This window comes from Hyperolius riggenbachi, chromosome 12 (genome assembly GCF_040937935.1).
Source record: "Hyperolius riggenbachi isolate aHypRig1 chromosome 12, aHypRig1.pri, whole genome shotgun sequence".
NCBI lineage: Eukaryota > Metazoa > Chordata > Amphibia > Anura > Hyperoliidae > Hyperolius > Hyperolius riggenbachi.
In genome coordinates, this window is record NC_090657.1 from 202,143,426 (window position 1) to 202,161,010 (window position 17,585).

The 17,585-nt window shown below is 45.9% G+C and overlaps 1 protein-coding gene across 1 annotated transcript in view; it reads left to right on the plus strand.

Annotated features, from left to right (window-relative positions):
- UBE2V1 (ubiquitin conjugating enzyme E2 V1) overlaps positions 1-17,585 on the plus strand; it is a 65,783-nt gene that overhangs the window by 39,154 nt on the left and 9,044 nt on the right. Inside the window, exon 2 of the mRNA XM_068262879.1 lies at positions 15,983-16,131. Coding sequence (XP_068118980.1) covers positions 15,983-16,131 — 149 coding nt within the window. The remainder of the gene's footprint in view (positions 1-15,982; positions 16,132-17,585) is intronic.

Below are 17,585 nucleotides of genomic sequence, written 5' to 3' on the forward strand. Positions count from 1 at the left end.
TACAGCGCATGCATTTTTTTGTGGATGTTTTTGCTCCATCCTCTCATACACACCCATTGGATCTCACATTTTCCCTTACTCCTCTAGTGCTTGCATTACAGGCAGCAATATAAGGAGGAGCATGCAGTGCAGTTTCCCACTTTCCTCTGTTGAGATGAGTGGACAGCTGGGGTACCATGCCACACAAAGTGGGACTCCTGGACTGTAGAATGCACACAAGTTGCCGGCAAGTTGAAGTTGTGAGCAAGCGGGGTGGGGGCTACAATGTGTAGCTGGAAGCTAAAGCATGAGTCAGGAGTTAAAGGGAAACTAAACTGAGAAGGATATGGATTTTTCCTTTAAAAAAAGGGGGGTTCTAAGAATCCTAATAGCAGACAGAGGCTGGCTGTGCATATAATCACCAGCCTCTGTTGCTATATATCGTCCCTCCAGGGCCCCCCTGCGCTCTGCTCTGCCCCCAATATATCACAGCCGCGCTGTCGACACGCAGCGTGTCACCAGCCGACTGTTTACAATTGCCTATCAATCTTCGCCGCTCCCCCGCCTCCTCCATTGCTCCTGCCCGCGTCCATTCCCTCCCCGCTGATTGGAGGGAAGGGACGCGGGCCGGGTCTGGAGCTATGGAGGAGACGGGGGAGCGGCGGAGATTGATAGGCAATTGTAAAGTCTTTGAAAATACCAGTTACCTGACTCCCCTGCTGATCCTGTGTCTCTAATACTTTTAGCCATGCAGATCAGGTGCTCTGACTAAAGTCAGACTGGATTAGCTGCATGCTTGTTTCAGGTGTGTGATTCAGCCACTACTGCAGCCAAAGAGATCAGCAGGACTGCCAAGCCACCGGTATTGTATAAAGGATGTTGCTCGTCAAGGATCGGCACCCGATCCCCCAGGTGACATTGCTGTACAGATGCATAGTTAGCCTTTTTCTAGTGCAGTCAGATCGGCGCAGACGTAACGCCACGCAGCTGGGCGAGCGCAAAGACAAATAAATCGGCTGCCGCTGAGTTACTGTAAGTTATACTGCTTGGAGGATTGCTGGTTGTGGTGTGTGTGTTTGTGGGGGGGGGGGAGGTTGTAAGGGGGGATGTGTATTTATGGGGCTTTAGACATATCTTATTATAATAGTCCTCTGCAAGGGCCCTGAAAACTCCAACAAACTGTAAAGATATACTTGGGTATAGTGAGCACTTGATTAGACAGATTTTTTATTTTAAAGGGCTAATGTAGCGAAATAAGTAAGCAGCTAAAACCTAACAAACGACAGGCTTTGGCCTAGTCCGTATTCTCATGAGAGCTAGGGTCACACTTTGCAAATATCACAGGCGTTTTCTGCAACACGAAAACACACAATGCTTCCTAATGCACAATCGCAGTGCACTGGGAGCAATGTGTGGATTTCCGCAGTGGGGTGGGGGAAGCCCACACTGTTGCTTTTTATTGCACAAAGTGTGTGATTCCCCTTTGCAGACAGCTGTTTTAAGCTGGCTGCTGTCCAAGAATGCTGATTTGGCCACGGGGGAAACGCTTCTCCTTTTCCGCGGCCTCAAGTATGACCCGATCCTCAGGGTTTTTTTTTTGGGGGGGGGGGGGGGGGGGAGGGGGGTTTGAAAAGCTTTCAGGGAGAATGGCAGTTGCTCACTCTGTCAAAGTAGTAAAATACCAGCCAACTTCCATATTTGCTTGCACACTATTTTGCAATTAGACTTAGTAACTGCCGTTGAGGCCTCATGAGAAGATGGACTAGTCCAAATCCTGTCCATTCTGTCATTTTAACTGCTTACTTTTTTCGCTATAGTGGTCTTTTAAGGAGATTTTCTCTTAATAAACCCATAGAAAACAGCGAATCTCTTCAGCTGCCAGCAGCTTACTGGTAATTGCAGGCAGTAGAGGCCTGTATGGATAGGCTCATGGCTACACACAGGGTTTTGCAATGCAAAAATTCAGTTCTTGAGGTAATCTTCATTTTTTTACACTAATTAAACATGATTACTTTCAGACTTTTTTGCGTTCAGTTTTGGTTTTAATAGTTTGAGTCATCAACTCAGACTGCATTCTTGTTCCACGTGTGACACAGATCTGTATAATGGCCAGACAAATTACGTGGTGTCAGTTTGAGTTTGGCATCCTGTGTAGTCATCTCACGTGCTGTTTAACCTAATAAGATAAGATGATATTCATATTCTTATAAGTTCAGAGCTTACCGGTAACTTTGACATCCAATATCCAAATGACAGTGGCCTGACACTGGAAAACCAGCACCAAAGACCTACTTGTCGCCCTCACCTATTTCTCTTGTCCATTCCTGTGTGCTGTTCTCTCTTCTCTCTCTCTGTCCAGGCTCTGTGAGATGCTGTGGTTGTAACTGATTGTAACGTGGTATAGTAACCAGCTTCCAGTGGTTTCTGGTCTGTCTGCGGAGGGCATTCGCATATTTACCGTGCCACAAACCATAAACACTTTATTGTTCTCTGTGGAATGCTGTGACCGGTGGTCTCGGGCCTAAAGCATTGTCCTAGAGTACACCGCCTAGCCATTCCATGTGGTATTGGGGTTTTTCTCTTTAGAACATAATGCTGGTGTTGCTGGTTTTCTTATTTCCTCTGTCATGTGGCACCACAGAGGCTGAGCTATGATTTGACGATGATGAAACATTTTCGCAGAACTCTTTGTTCCTCATGTTACTCTGTCATATCGAAGTGGTTCCAGTCACAAAACAGCCCTGACTGTCATGGGTGGAATTCTCCCGTTTGGCTCGGACCTCCTTGTTAAGGCGTTTGATCGGTGAAATGAGCCTAGAGAAGTCCAGTTCTTGACTGTAATTGAAGTTCCATCAGAACAGTAGGCATAGGGGGAACAGAGACCAACCCAGATGGGTCGCTAGAGTTCAGGCAAGTGACCTCGGGACATCTCGTAGTTGCATACAAGGATAGTCGGGAGACTGGCACTGGATCCCTTATGCTAGGTACACACCATACAACTTTCTGGTAGATTTACCAACATGTCAGATCTAAATTTCTATCGATTTTGTTTGTCATTTTTTCAATCCAATTTCATAGAACTGAACGAAAAAAAAAAAAAATTTAAAACAATTTGAAATTTAGATCGGACATGTTGGAAATCGATCTGGCAGGTAAATCTGCCAGAAAATTGTATGGTGTTACTCAGCATTAGGTTACAGTTTAAGGCTGAGTGCTTTTTAGACAGGCTACTGTTGCCATGGAGTAGGGATGAAGAGACAACAGGGTGGGGTACAATAGAGTGGGAGGAATATGGAGGAGAACAATAGCCTTGGCCTGTGTTTGGATTAGATAATCCTGCAGTCTGGGTCTCTCTTTGACGTATCAGAACCACTAGATTACCAGCCAACATGATCAAAGAACAATAATTTGGGCCAAGGAGTGTGTGTCTCCTGATAAGCCTAGTACGTATGCTAGAGGGTTTTCGGCCAAGGCAGTGGGTCTGGGCCACCTCTGCTGAGAATCTAGTGTGTGTACAGTGACCCCCCCCCCCCCCCCCCCCGATCTGCCCCGACATTGCTCTCTTACTCACCCTGCCTGCTCTGTGCTTCTCCATCAGCCCCCCCCCCCCATAATAACAATGTGTCGCTAGGCTGGATGCTAGTGACATGTTTGTATGGCCTCGGCCAAGCACTGTTGCCCAAGGGATTGAATCCTGATCTCTGCCGGGCGATAGTCCTTCTATGTGTGTACGAGGCTGTTTGTGTAAATTGTCTGTAAAGTCATTACATTGGCTGCTTGTTCCTGCAGGTAAAGGATTTATCGAGAACAGTAGAATCTTAGTATAGTAAACTCTGATATAGTAAACCTCTGGCTATAATAAACTCCGTCCCCATGATATACAGTGCTTTGCAAATCCTAATATAGTTATTTACTGATATAGGCCAGGTCCCATGGAGTTTAATATAAAGGGATTCTACTGTAATGTAAACTGGTATGAAAAGTGAGTTTGTATGCTTGTAAATTTTACATAAAAAGTGACCTAAAGCACTTTTAATTTTAAGTTCTATTTAATGTTTTGAAAAGTTTAGGAACTTTAGAAAATATATTTTTGGGAGGGTGACTGATAATGACTCACACCTGTGGGGACTACAAAAGAATAACAGTAGTGGATTTATATATAGCATGCTCAGACAAGTCATGATAGCCCAGAACCACCAGAATTTTGGAAGGGACTAATGATCGTAACCCCTCCCTGCCCTCCAACCCAGACACATTAAACACAACTATGCTAAGTATACATTTGCTTTGAAGATTGAACCTTCATTATGCGTCACTTTCGCTCAATCAGTGAATATGCAAATTATTCCTTTACGTCCCTGAAAATCAACAGCCCATGGTTAAAGTGGACCTGAACTCTAGCACAGGACAGAAGGAAAACCGAGGGAAATGCACCCTGTATGTATTTAGAGAGTTTAACCTGTCTAATTCCCCCTTATCTGTGACTAAACACAAGCTGTAATTTGATCTGTCAGCTGACTGCCACGGCAGATAGCTCAGTTGTAAACACAGGATATTAACCCCATGTTTGCTTCCATGAAAGCAAGAAGTAGACAAACAGGATTTGTAACAGCTGTAACTAAAATGTTTTTCTTTAAAGGTCATTATGTTGTTTCTTATCCTTTAGAGCAGAGAGAAAGTTCTGAGTTCAGGTCTGCTTTAACCACTTGAGGACCGCGGTCTTAAACTCCCCTAGTGCCCAGGCCATTTATTTCTTAATAGACCACTGCAGCTTTAAGGCCTCGCTGCAGGGCCACACAACTCAGCAGACAAGTGATCGCCTTCCCCCCACCAACAGAGCTCTCTGTTGGTGGGGTCTGATCACTCCGCACATGGTTTTTTGTTTTTTATAAATATTTGTTGTTTTTTTTTATCAAATTTCACTTTATTTTTATTTTTTTCCCCTCCCTCCCCCCGTCAGCCTATCACGGCGATTGGCTGTGATAGGCTTCAGCCTATCACATAGGATCGCTTCTGTGTCCCCAGTACCATGCTGCCTTAGATCGCAGTGCTGTACAGTCCTATTAGACGGCGATCGCCGCTGGGACACTGAAGACAGACCGGAGCTCCGTCATTCATGCGGAGATGCGTGTGCTTTAGCAATCCCCGCCCGCTGTGATTCACGCTAATCGGCGTGGGGTGGTCCTGGGGCTGCCGCCGCGTTCATGCCATTCAACGTGGAGCAGTCGGCTAGGGGTTAACCAACTTCTGTAGTTATACTTACCTGAGGCTTCTTCCAGCCCCATGTGGTCCGTGGGCTCCCTCGCCATCCTCCCCAGCTACTCCATTGTCCCGTCACTTCCAGTAGTTACTAAAAATGTGACAGGTTTTTAACTAGTCAATCTTTTTATCGGGGATTCTCCGTATTGGGCTATTTTAAAACCTGTCAATTCTGTCAGATTGCTACTACCTACTGAGTGACAGAAACATAGGAAAAAAGTAATTTATTGTGCATTTTACTCTGGGAGAAATTTACTTTTTTTTTATTAATGTGCTGTCATGTATTTAAAATTTTGCAATATTTCGTGTTCGTGGTCCTTTTGAGGAGGGGATGGGAGGGCGATAGGAGAAAGCATTGTTTAGTCAAATGAACCTCCCCGTAAGGCTCGTTTGACAGTTTGTTTTTTTAGTTTTTTGGGGTTTTTTTTAATAATCCGCAGATTGCTTAATATGCTCCTTTATTAGATTTATATCCCGGTGGCAACTGGCATGTCCAGTTGTCATTATAAACTATATTAAAGTAATGTCCTGGCCTTTACTTTCCATAAAGATTGTTGAAACTAAAATTAAAAAAAAATAACGTGAAGCTGAACTGGGGCCCTAAGATGGGCATTTCGGAGTGTCTCTGCTACTCAGCTGATTTTCATTCCCTTCCCTGGCACAGGCAGAGGATAGCCCGTAGGACGCATTGGCCAGACAGCCAGACCACAGTTGGAGCAGCTGTTCCTATGGAAAGGGATTCTGTTACTATAGCTATATAGAGAATATCTTATACAGATAATTCAAAGGTGGCAGATTCATTTTAGTGTCCAGCTTATGTATCGGATTCTTACAGCAACTGCACTCTGCCACTACAACATTGTGCTCTGTTAGTTTCCCATATGTACAGAAATATATATAAACATTTCTGTATCACTTCCCTGTTTGTGTGAAGCACACAGCGACGCCTCTTCTGCTTTCCAGCAGGGGTGGCAGCTGTCATGTCTCCTGCTTTTGTGTTAGATTGTGGTTGCTCTGCCTCTTATCGCACTCTTGTGTTGTGTGACACAAGCTGGGGGCCCTTTAGAGGGAAATGGCGCTTTTGTTATAAAAATCCCTTAAATATAAATGGGTGCTGCACCATCTTTTCACAGTTAAAGCTTTATACAATTAACTTTCCATTTCAATCTAGAACCAGAATTAAACAATACATTTTGACTGGAGTCAGAACACATAAAAGATGCCTATGGAGAGAACTATTGGAACTAGGATATATGTAGAACTTAACTTTTATTAAGTGCTATAAACAGTAGTGGGGACTACATAGACACATAACTGAATAACCAGCTTTATTCTCTGCAAGGAATAGAGTGTAACTAGAAAATAATCCTATGCGGTAAGGAACTCTCACATAAATACTATATGATCTGGCTAGCGCTCCTCCTAACCTAAAAATGACTAGTGCCACGCACTATGGTCTGAGTCAGCAATGGCTGATATTGTAGTGATGTATATTTATTGATGTTCTGATGTCTTTAGGCCTTATTTACATCTGCCCAAGTATGGCCTGGATTTCTGCAACATGCAGTAATTCGAACTGCAGGCATATCCGAAAATGCATTGACTGCACTTTCTAAGGATTCCATTCATGCGTTATGATTCACTGCTAAACCACAATGCATGGTTGCCTGCGCATTTGCAGTCCCATTCATTAACCACTTAAGTACCAGTGGTTTCTGCTCTCCCCCCCCCCCCCCCCCCCCCCCCCAAGGTCCAGAGACCGCTGGTACAATAACGACTGAGTACTGATGAATCACCGCATATACCCACACTGTCACCACCACGACCCTCAGGACATCCACTCTGCCGTGGAGTCATGTGAACCGGTCAGGAGCCGCTTTCATTGGCTCCTGGCCATGTCTATCAATTTAAGCCTATGGGAGGTGCTTACATTGATAGACACGTCCAGGAGCCAATGAAATCTTCTCCTGACCGGCTCACAAGGCTCTGCCTTCATACAGACAGGCAGAACAAGTGAGCTGCGATGGGACAGGGCGGGGATTTAACGGAGGGAGCGACGGAAACAGCCAGGTACCCACCAAAGCAGAGCGTAGATTTTAATCACCTTGGTCCTTAAAGTGAACGTCCAGACTAAAAATCGACTCAGCAGCACTGACAAGGCTTGGTGTTTCTTTAACAGTTTCACAGCATCAGAACTTAGTTTCTCTTATACAAGCCTCATTTTTAGCTGCACAGAAGAAAACTGCCCGGGCTTTTTTCCCCTGATGCTGTGCAAAGCATGATGGGATTTCTGATGTTGTTGCTCTCCTTCTGCTGTTTTGGTGCGAATTTTTTTTTTTTACATTTTGAATTTGACATTTAAAGCCTAGCGTGTGCAGCTGGGAGGGGTTATCAGGACACAGGACAGTTGGAACTGTGTCTCATGCTCCTTGTCACCTCCTTTCAACCAAAAAGATGGCTGCCCCCATGACAAAGATGGCAGCCCCCATGAATCACAAACATTTGCCTGTTCTTTTAAAACGGGGTGGGTAAAAAATTATATTACCTCTCTATTCTAATTAACATAACTAATGTAACGTAATGACAGTATGTTTGTTTAGGCTGAAGTTCCCCTTTAAGTAGTTAAAAACCAATGGGACCGCATCAGGTAACATTAAGGAACAATGCAGGGGCATACGCTACGACTGCCACGTGTTATCTGAACCACAGACATGGAAACAAGGTCTTAATTTTGCAACTCCTGATGAAGCCCCTATATGGGATAAAACCTGTAGGGTCACTAGTGTTTTAGTCATTTTTAAGGTAGGAGAAGAGCTAGCCCGATCATACAGTATTTATGTGAGGGTCTCTTGCATATGATTATTTTCTAATTGCACTCCATTCCTTGCAGAGGCTCGAGCTTGTCATTCAGTATTAGTATCTTGTATATAGTACCCACTCCTTTTTAATAAATGTTAAATTTTATATATTCTAGTACCGATAGTCCTCTTTATAGGGTTATTTTTTAGTATTCTACAGCCAGCTAAGAATCCGTTTTCCAGATTGATGGTTAAAATTGCTGTTTTTTTGCATCCTGTGTACCCTGGAGTACTGTTGTCATGAAATTACCCAGAACAGAACAAGAGCCCTTATTACTCAATTTCAGTACCGATCTTAGTCCGTTGACTGACAGCAAATTTTTTGCCTGTCACTTCATGTAGGAAAAACTATGCAATGACTGCTTTATATGCTCGTCCAGATAAAGTTTGCCAGTAATCTGAATGCCAATCTGAAAGAACTGAAAGGGTTTTTTTCAATTTTCTTCCCTTTAAGGAATGACTCTAAACAGAACTATTTGCATATATGCTTCCCTCATAGCCACACATAGGTTTTCCCAGGGCAGAGCTGCAGATTCTTGCTTCTAAACAGCAGGAAGGAAGAAGTAATCCTGGTGGTTATCTAGGCAGATGAACAAGTAAAAGACACTGCATTGTGCTGCAGCTCCTATTCCTGTTCATAGGGGATTGGAGAAGGGATGAAGCCTCAGTCAGTTTATTACTGTGGATGTTGCTGTTACCCATGTTTCTCCATACCTCCCTTCTCTCTCTGACAATGGGAAGTTGGGGTCAGGAGCTGTTTCCACTCTTTGAATTCCGGACACTGTACACACGCGAACAAAGCATTACAACTGACAGACCATTAAAAATGATCGGGCTGTTTCCAACTAATGCGTTTTTTCCCCAAGAAAAAAAATATTCAAGCACGCAGTTTTTTCAGATGCTTCACGCGGTTGCCCATTGACAACTAAATGCCCACATTCTCTGTCTGGAACTTTCAGGCTAGGTTCACAGTGGGACGTTGCGGAGCTGCTTTATAAAGTCTTACAACGTAGCTTACTGCACTGCAATGATAAACCTACGGGACGTTCACAGTGAGACGTTTGGGACTAAGGGTAAGGGTAGTAGACTTAATAAAGCTCATCCCCTTCTTTCATGTAAAAGGAGTAGAATGCAGCGACCCTTTTGGATGACCCATTAGAGAGACCTCGCTGTTATCACAGCAGGAAAACAGACCTGTGTAAATAAGTTTGAGACCCTCACAAATATTACTGGAGAGGAGAGTATCAGAGTTCTCCATATGGGTGAATTATTCACTTGTGTTTTGGCAGATTTCTGGGGATATGAAGACGTCCTTATTACAGGCGTATGTGAACCAGTTAGCTCTGCTGCTTTATTTCTGACAGCATACACGGTTTTCCCGAAAATAAGACAGTCTTATATTCAATTTTGCTACAAAAGATGCATTGGGATGTATTTTGAGGAGTTGTTTTATTTTCCTCTCTACGTCCTCCAGGACGGCCCTCCTGAGATTGTGTAAGTCTCCCCTCCCAAAATTGGAAACACCTGAAAGAATTAAAAGCAATTAGTATAAATCCCTCCCCTGCACAATCTCCTCCAGTTTTTTGTTTGTTTCCTGGACTCCCACATGGAAGCACCTATTGGATTGTTCCTGGTGGTAGGGGAGCCTGGGGCACCTACTAGTTTAAGCCCAGGACAGAAGATTTTAATGTGTGCAGAGGTGGCGGTTTTGGTCTGTGCTGGGCGCGACCTGAGTAGTGGGAAGGGGTCAGTGTTTTACCTGTGACCACTATTTGGAGCGGAGGGGGTCGGAGGACTCCTTCTACCTTCACCGCTGCCTCTGGCGGCATGGCGGCTGGAGGTGCGCACTGTCACCTCCGCATTGACTAGCGGAGGATATGACGCGTAGGACTGTTCCGGAGCGGCGCGGAAGGATGACGTCAGTGGGCGCGGCCTCTCCACCATGCTAAGAGGGGCGGCCTTGGCGTCATGGCGTTCCGATACTCGGAAGTTTGTCGGAGACAGACACAGCACCGGCAGGACGCAGCCCTTGCTCCTTGCAGCTCGCCTGCTAGGCCTCAACGCGCACTTCCCAGCACGCCGTGCAGTCTGCATTTGAAGCAGACGATCTCTGAAGGGCCATGCAGCAGTCAGGGGAGCCCTCCTCAGAGACACAGCAGACTCCTCCGGCTGATACCTCGGAGCAGCCAGGTTCTCAGCAGCCGGTAAGGTTTGTTTACTATGGTTATAGTATTACTGCTGTTTCAGTTATTAGCTCAGTAGCCTGACTTTCTTCTGGGTTACTGTTTATTACTGTCTTTCAGAAGCCACTTAAGAGCACCGGCAAAACAATTAAATGTGCTAAATGTGGATCCAGGTTACCTGAGGGTTCTTCTAAGACCTTATGTCTGGACTGCTATAATAGATCAAAATCCCATGAGACCCGGTCAGGGCGGCAGCATTGATGGACTCGATTTCCTCTCTTTTGCAGAAGAACGTCATTTCTCCAGTTCCGAGTCAGGAACGGGGAAGGGGGTTCTATTCCAAAATATTTTTGATTCAGAAACAATCAGGGAAATTCCGTATGATTTTGAACTTCAAGCCCCTGAACCCTTACATTGTGGAGAGGAAGTTCAGAATGGAGAGCATAGCCTCAGTTCGAAATCTGATGTCTCCAGGATCTTTCCTGGCGACGGTAGATCTGGAGGATGCTTACCTCCACATCCCCATTCACCCTTCCTTCCAGAAATTTCTGAGGTTCGCGATCCAGACAGGAGATTCGGTATGTCATTTTCAGTACCAGGCCCTTCCGTTCGGGATTTCATCGGCTCCAAGAATCTTCACAAAAGTTGTAGCAGAGGTTATGGCCTTCCTACATCTCCACAATGTAAGGGTTCTACCTTATTTAGACGATTTTCTTTTTATGGCCGACACAAGGGAAACCTTGCTAGAGCAGCTAGGTTTTTCTCTTCAGGTCTTAACCAGGCTGGGATGGATAGTGAGCAACGAGAAATCACATTTAGATCCCGTTCAGAGCCTAGTTTTTTTAGGACTCAGGTGGGACACGACGGTCAGGCGTGTTTTCCTACCGAGGGAAAAAATAGTCAGATTGATTTCGGAGGTTCAGGAGATCAGAGTAGATCCCTTGGTACCTCTTCGGAAGGTAGTGTCATTATTGGGTCTGATGTCATCTGCCTTTCCGGCGGTGGAATGGGCTCAGGCCCATTCTCGAGACCTTCAGACCTGGTTCCTAACGAACTGGGACAGGAATCATCAGTCTCTGGACAGGAAGACTGTTGTTTCAGCACAGGCACTGACCTCATTACTCTGGTGGATTCAGCCAGTCAATTTAAGTCAGGGACGCAAATGGTCCCAGGAATTACCACTGAAATTATACACAGATGCCAGCGCCTGGGGGTGGGGAGCTCACTGCCTAGGTCATCAGGCTCAGGGGACATGGGATCAGCAGATGGCGAACAGGTCCTCCAATTTCAGGGAGCTCAGAGCAATTCTGCTCGGTCTCCAAGCCCTTCATCCGGTGATCGCCAATTCGGAAATTTTGGTGTTCTCGGACAATTTTGTATCGGTCTGTTACGTCAGGAAGCAGGGGGGCACCAGGGTGCCAGATCTGCAGTACCTGACGTCACAGATCATGACATGGTCAGAGGCCAATCTAGAATCCATATCGGCAGTCCACATTCAGGGGGTCCTCAACAGACGGGCGGATGCACTAAGCAGACAATTGATGGAGGAGTCGGAATGGGAACTCAATCAGGACACATTTCAGGAAATCACAGAGATGTGGGGGGTTCCCATACTCGATTTATTTGCCAACCCAGAAAATGCAAAGGTAAAAGATTTTTGTACCCTGGATCCTTCCTCTTCAATAAGCAGGATAGATGCTCTATCAATTCCTTGGCCAGAAGGTCTGCTTTATGCATTTCCCCCGTTCAAGCTGATACCGAGGGTCCTCAGAAAGATTCAGTTAGAGAGGGCAGAGGTCATAATGATTGCCCCCTGGTGGCCAAGGAGAGCTTGGTTTCCCCTACTTCAGTCCTTAGTGATCAAGGGTCCCTGGCATCTGCAGTGCAAGCAGGATCTACTCTTACAGAACGGTCAAGCTCATCCAAATCCTCAGTTTCTAAGGCTGACGGCCTGGATCCTGAGGAACAGATGTTAATGGATCGGGGGTTTTCTACCGAGGTGGTTAAGACGTTATTAGCCTGTAGAAAACCTACTACCGGGAGAAAGTATAACAGGGTCTGGTTTACTTTCTCTGCCTGGAAGCAGAGGGATGTTTCCAGGTCAGATGACATCCGGTCAATCTTAGAATTTTTGCAACACGGAGTTCAGTTGGGTCTAACGGTTAGCACCCTAAGGGCTCAGGTATCGGCACTTTCGGTTTTCCTGTCTAGGCGGTTGTCCACCAACATTTTTGTTAAAAACTTTTTAAAGTCAGTTGAACGTTCTCAACCAATCCCTCAGAAAATAGTCCCTCCTTGGGATCTGTCCTTAGTTTTGGATTTTCTAACCTCGGAGAAATTTGAACCATTAGATACGGTTCCATTGAAATTTCTTACGCTTAAAGTTGCGTTTTTGATTGCCGTTACTTCAGCCCGCAGGGTTGGCGATATCCAGGCACTGTCAATAAAGGATCCATATATGGTGGTACATTCAGACAGAATTATTTTTAAGCTGGACCCGGCTTACTTACCCAAGGTGGCTTCGGCCTTTCATAGAACTCAGGATATTGTTCTTCCTTCCTTTTTGTCTAATCCTCAGAATGATAAAGAAAGGAGGTTGAGCACTCTGGATGTCAGAAGAGCTGTTTTGATCTACTTAGATAGGACCAGAGAATGGAGGAATTCCACCAATCTCTTGGTGTCATTTGGGGGGGCCAAAAAAGGGGGTCACGTCTCTAAAACTACCGTTTCAAGGTGGATTAAACAAGTAATATCATTAGCATATGCAGAAGCTCAGTTACAGGTGCCGGACCACATTACAGCACACTCAACTAGATCCTTGTCAACGTCATGGGCAGAGAGATCGGGAGCTTCCCTGGAACAGATATGTCGAGCAGCCACCTGGGCTAGCCACTCTACCTTTGTCAGGCATTATAGAGTTGAGCTCCTGTCCAGCCAGGACCAGGCCTTTGGCCGAAAGGTTCTTCAAGCGGTTATCCCACCCTAAGGTAATTCTTCTCGCTAAATCTCAGGAGGGCCGTCCTGGAGGACGTAGAGAGGAAGTGCCGGCTGCTTACCTGGTAGCAGTGTTCCGGCGAGTCCTCCAGGACGGCCGCCTAGTTCCCAGCCCTATTAATAGTATTAGTTAAATGATATGGGTGTGTGGAAGTTCTTTCTCTTCTTTAAAACTGGAGGAGATTGTGCAGGGGAGGGATTTATACTAATTGCTTTTAATTCTTTCAGGTGTTTCCAATTTTGGGAGGGGAGACTTACACAATCTCAGGAGGGCCGTCCTGGAGGACTCGCCGGAACACTGCTACCAGGTAAGCAGCCGGCACTTTCCATGAACAATCTACATTTATACTTGAATGAAAATCAACATTTATTTAAATATAGTCATCACATTCTGCAATATCTTCACAACTCTCCATACCCTGAACTCCATCATTAATTTCTTGTGACTCGTTCTTTCCTTTTTCCATGTACAACAATCTACATTTATCACTTGCCAACCCTTTGGCCCGGTTCACACTGTGACGCTAAAGCAGCGGATGCAGAAAGTGTGCACTCAGGATGTGCTGGTTTCTAAGCCGCGTCGCTCACATACTTGGGGTTTTGCATCCACTCTGTTTGCGTCATCACCCGTCCACTGTACCATCCGCCACTCATCCTGATACAAATCAGAAGACGCCAGAAGCATGCCAGGCCTAGCTGGATTGTAAAAAAAAAAAAAAAAAAAACAGGAGTCCTACCTAGCAACAGGGAGGATTCCTATTGGTCCACTGTGAACCAATGAGAATTTTGTCTGCTGAAGCTGGATTCCCATTGTTTTTTTTGCCCACCAGTGGGGCTCCCCATGCTTCTGCTGGGATCAGATCTTCTTCAGACCAAATGGCAGCTATCAGTGGCGGCAGAACTGAATCCATTGGACAAGTAATTAGGCGTTCTGCATGCGGCGACCATTGCATCTGATTTGCGGCATTTGTATCACGATACGGTTGCAGAAAAATGCAGCAGGTCAGGATTGTGCATTTGCAGTCCAGTGCATGCACGTTGCATTCACGTTCCGCTTTACACAATAAAAGCATCCCGAAAATGCAACATTTGTCATTGCAGTGTGAACGAGCCTTATTGAGTTGAGTCTATTGGGGTCTTTTGAGTGTGATTCTTTTGGGGATCTCTGCTTTCCCTGGTGAAGGGTCTATATATCCTGCTCAATTCTGTTTACATTTGGTTTAACTTTTTATTTTTTTTTACATGTATACAGTAGCTGCCTGGACACTATTTAACCACTTGCCGACCGCGCACTCATAACGCGCGTCGGCAGCTGCAGGACCAGCGACGCAGATCTGTGTCGCCGGCTGCAGGCTAATTAATCAGGAAACAGCCGCTCGCGCGAGCGGCTGCTTCCTGTCAATTCACAGCGGGGGGCTCCGTGAATAGCCTGCGGGCTGCCGATCGCGGCTCGCAGGCTAAATGTAAACACAAGCTGAAATAATCCGCTTTGTTTACATTTGTACAACGCTGCTAACAGTAGCAGCGTTGTACTAGATCAGCGATCCCCGGCCAATCAGCGGCCGGGGATCGCTGACACATGACAGGCAGGAGCCTGTTAGAGGCTGCACAGGACAGATCCGTTCCTGTGCAGCCTCCGATCTCCGTGGAAGGGAGGGAGGAGAGGGGGAATCCTGCGGTGGAGGGGGCTTTGAGGTGCCCCCCCCCCCCGCCAGCCACACGCAGGCAGAAGCGATCAGACCCCCCCAGCACATCATCCCCCTAGTGGGGAAAAAAGGGGGGCCATCTGGTCGCTCTGCCTGGTGTTTGATCTGTGCTGGGGGCTGTAGACCCAGCACAGATCTGCGAAATCAGCGCTGGTCCTTAAGGGGGGGGGGGGGGGTAAAGGCTGGGTCATCAAGTGCTTAAAACCACTTTTTTATGAACTGTAACAAGGACTTCTTTTTGGAGTAGGGTCCTGAGCCCACTATCGCAGTTGTGCGCAGTTGTGTCCGCTTTTTAGCAACACATTAATGTTACAGATGCTGAAGTGCGGACACCCCTGCGCACAACTGCGTTAGTGGGCTCAGGCCCCAGGGATTATATTTTTGGTTTCCTGCAAAACCAGTACTGTTGTTGGTACATGAGGACAGGGTTGGTACGTCCCTGGGTTTTTAATATTGTTTTATATTTCCTACCATGCAACGAGGTTCACAGAAAGGAATCTCTCAGAGCCATAGCCCTGACATCGCGCTGTGAGGGGTTTCACCCCAATATCGGCCACACAGACACCCCCTGATAATCTATTCAAGTAAAGATTTATCGCGTTAAAGGGGCTATCTGCTACTGATTGGGATGAAGTTTAATCCTGGGTCTTTAAACGTGTGTTTGCTACGTTTCTGATAGTGATGGTCATGTCTAGGAGCACTCATGGAAAAGCATGGATTTGTTTGATCAGCTGATAGATTTGCAAAGCTCTGATTTGCTGTGATCACATCCTGCTTTAGCACATGATCATTACTAGCAAATCAAAGACTTGAACATCTATCGCCTGACTAAACTGAGCACAGGCTTCTCCATTAGTAAACCTGGGCTTCCCTATTACAAACCAAAAAGACCTGTATGTGTTGTCTGGTAGCAGTCCGGACATTTTGATGTCAGGTTAATATTTAGTTGCAGTGACAAAGTTTCTGGATTTTACTCTAACCATTCGTTTGTCATTCCTTCCAGGCGTAAAGGTCCCTCGTAATTTTCGGTTGTTGGAAGAGCTTGAGGAAGGCCAGAAAGGAGTTGGCGATGGCACAGTTAGCTGGGGTCTGGTAGATGATGAAGACATGACACTCACAAGATGGACTGGCATGATCATCGGACCTCCTAGAGTGAGTGGCTCAACCTTCCCAATTGTGATGGTTGTTTTTCTAATCCACAGCTGAATGGCATTCTTTCATGGAATTCCAAAATCCATACTACATTTGCTCAACTTATTTAGAGATGAGCTCCCTTTTCTGGATAAAAGTGAATTTCCAAGCAGAGTACTTACTGTAGAGCCCTGAGTGTATATTCCTGCTTTAAAAATAAGTAATTGAGGTGCCCTAGATGGAACCTGAAGTGAGAGAGATATGGTGGTTGCCATATTTATTTCCTTTTAAGCAATACCAGTTGCGGGGCTATCCTTCTGATCTCTTTGGCTGCAGTAAGATCTAAATCGCACACCTGAAATAAGCATGCTGCTAATCTAGTCCGACTTCAGTCATAGCGCTTGATCTGCATGCTTGTTCAGAGTCTATGGCTTAAAGTATTAAGAGATAGGGCAGCATGGCTGTCAGGCGATGTGCATTGTTTAGAAGGAAATAAATATCCGCTTCTGTATACCTCTTGTTTCAGGTGTGCTTTAAAGGAAACCTGAAGGTAGTTACAAAGAAGTGTCACTTAGCTGGGGGTTCTACCAGCCCCCTGCAGCCACCTTTTGCCCACTCCCTCCTGGATTGATCCTCCACTCCCCCACCGCGGCTAAGTTTCGGTGGCGATAGCAGCTATGCCTGCCTGACCCTGACCGTGTGCGTCTTCACGCTCATGTTGCTGTCCTGCGCACATGCAGGAAGGCAGTGAGAGCGCAGGCGCACCTGGCCAGGGCCGCGCAGGTGCAATGGCCCGGTGACTGGCCAGTTGCCAAAAATGAAAAGAAGCCGCGGTGGGGGACCAGAGGATCGTTGCAGGACAGCACGGCACAGGGTGGCTACAGGGGGCTGGTAGAAGCCCCAGGTAAGTGAAACTTTTCTTTTTTTTTCTTTAAGTATCTTCAGGTTTTCTTGAAAGGACACCTGAACTGAGAAGGATGTGGAGGTGGCCATATTTATTTCCTTCTAAACCATACCCATTGCCTGGCATTCCTGCTGATCTTTGGCTGCAATAGTAATTGGATTACACATCTGAAACAAGCTTGCAGCTTATCTAGTCGGACTTGAGTCAAAAACATCTTATCTGCATGCTTGTTTGGGAACATTGGCTAAAAGTATTACATGCAGATGATTAGCAGTATACCCAGGCAATGGGTTTTGTTTAAAAAGGAAATAAATATGGCAAATCCCAAATCCCTCTCAGTTCAGGTGGACATTTAATTGTTTGTCATGACTGCCAAGGTCTGTTTTTTCTCTTCCTGGATCTTCATTGTAAGAGGATGTTATGAAGGTCCCCAAAAATGTGTGGATTTAGGTGCTAGCTCTATGTGAACTCCCATTGTGACAAAGCAGGAGCTATCATAGGTTTTCTGTTGGAAAGGTCTCACCTTGTATGATGGCTGGTAAACCTGTATAGGAGCGACCAGCATATACCA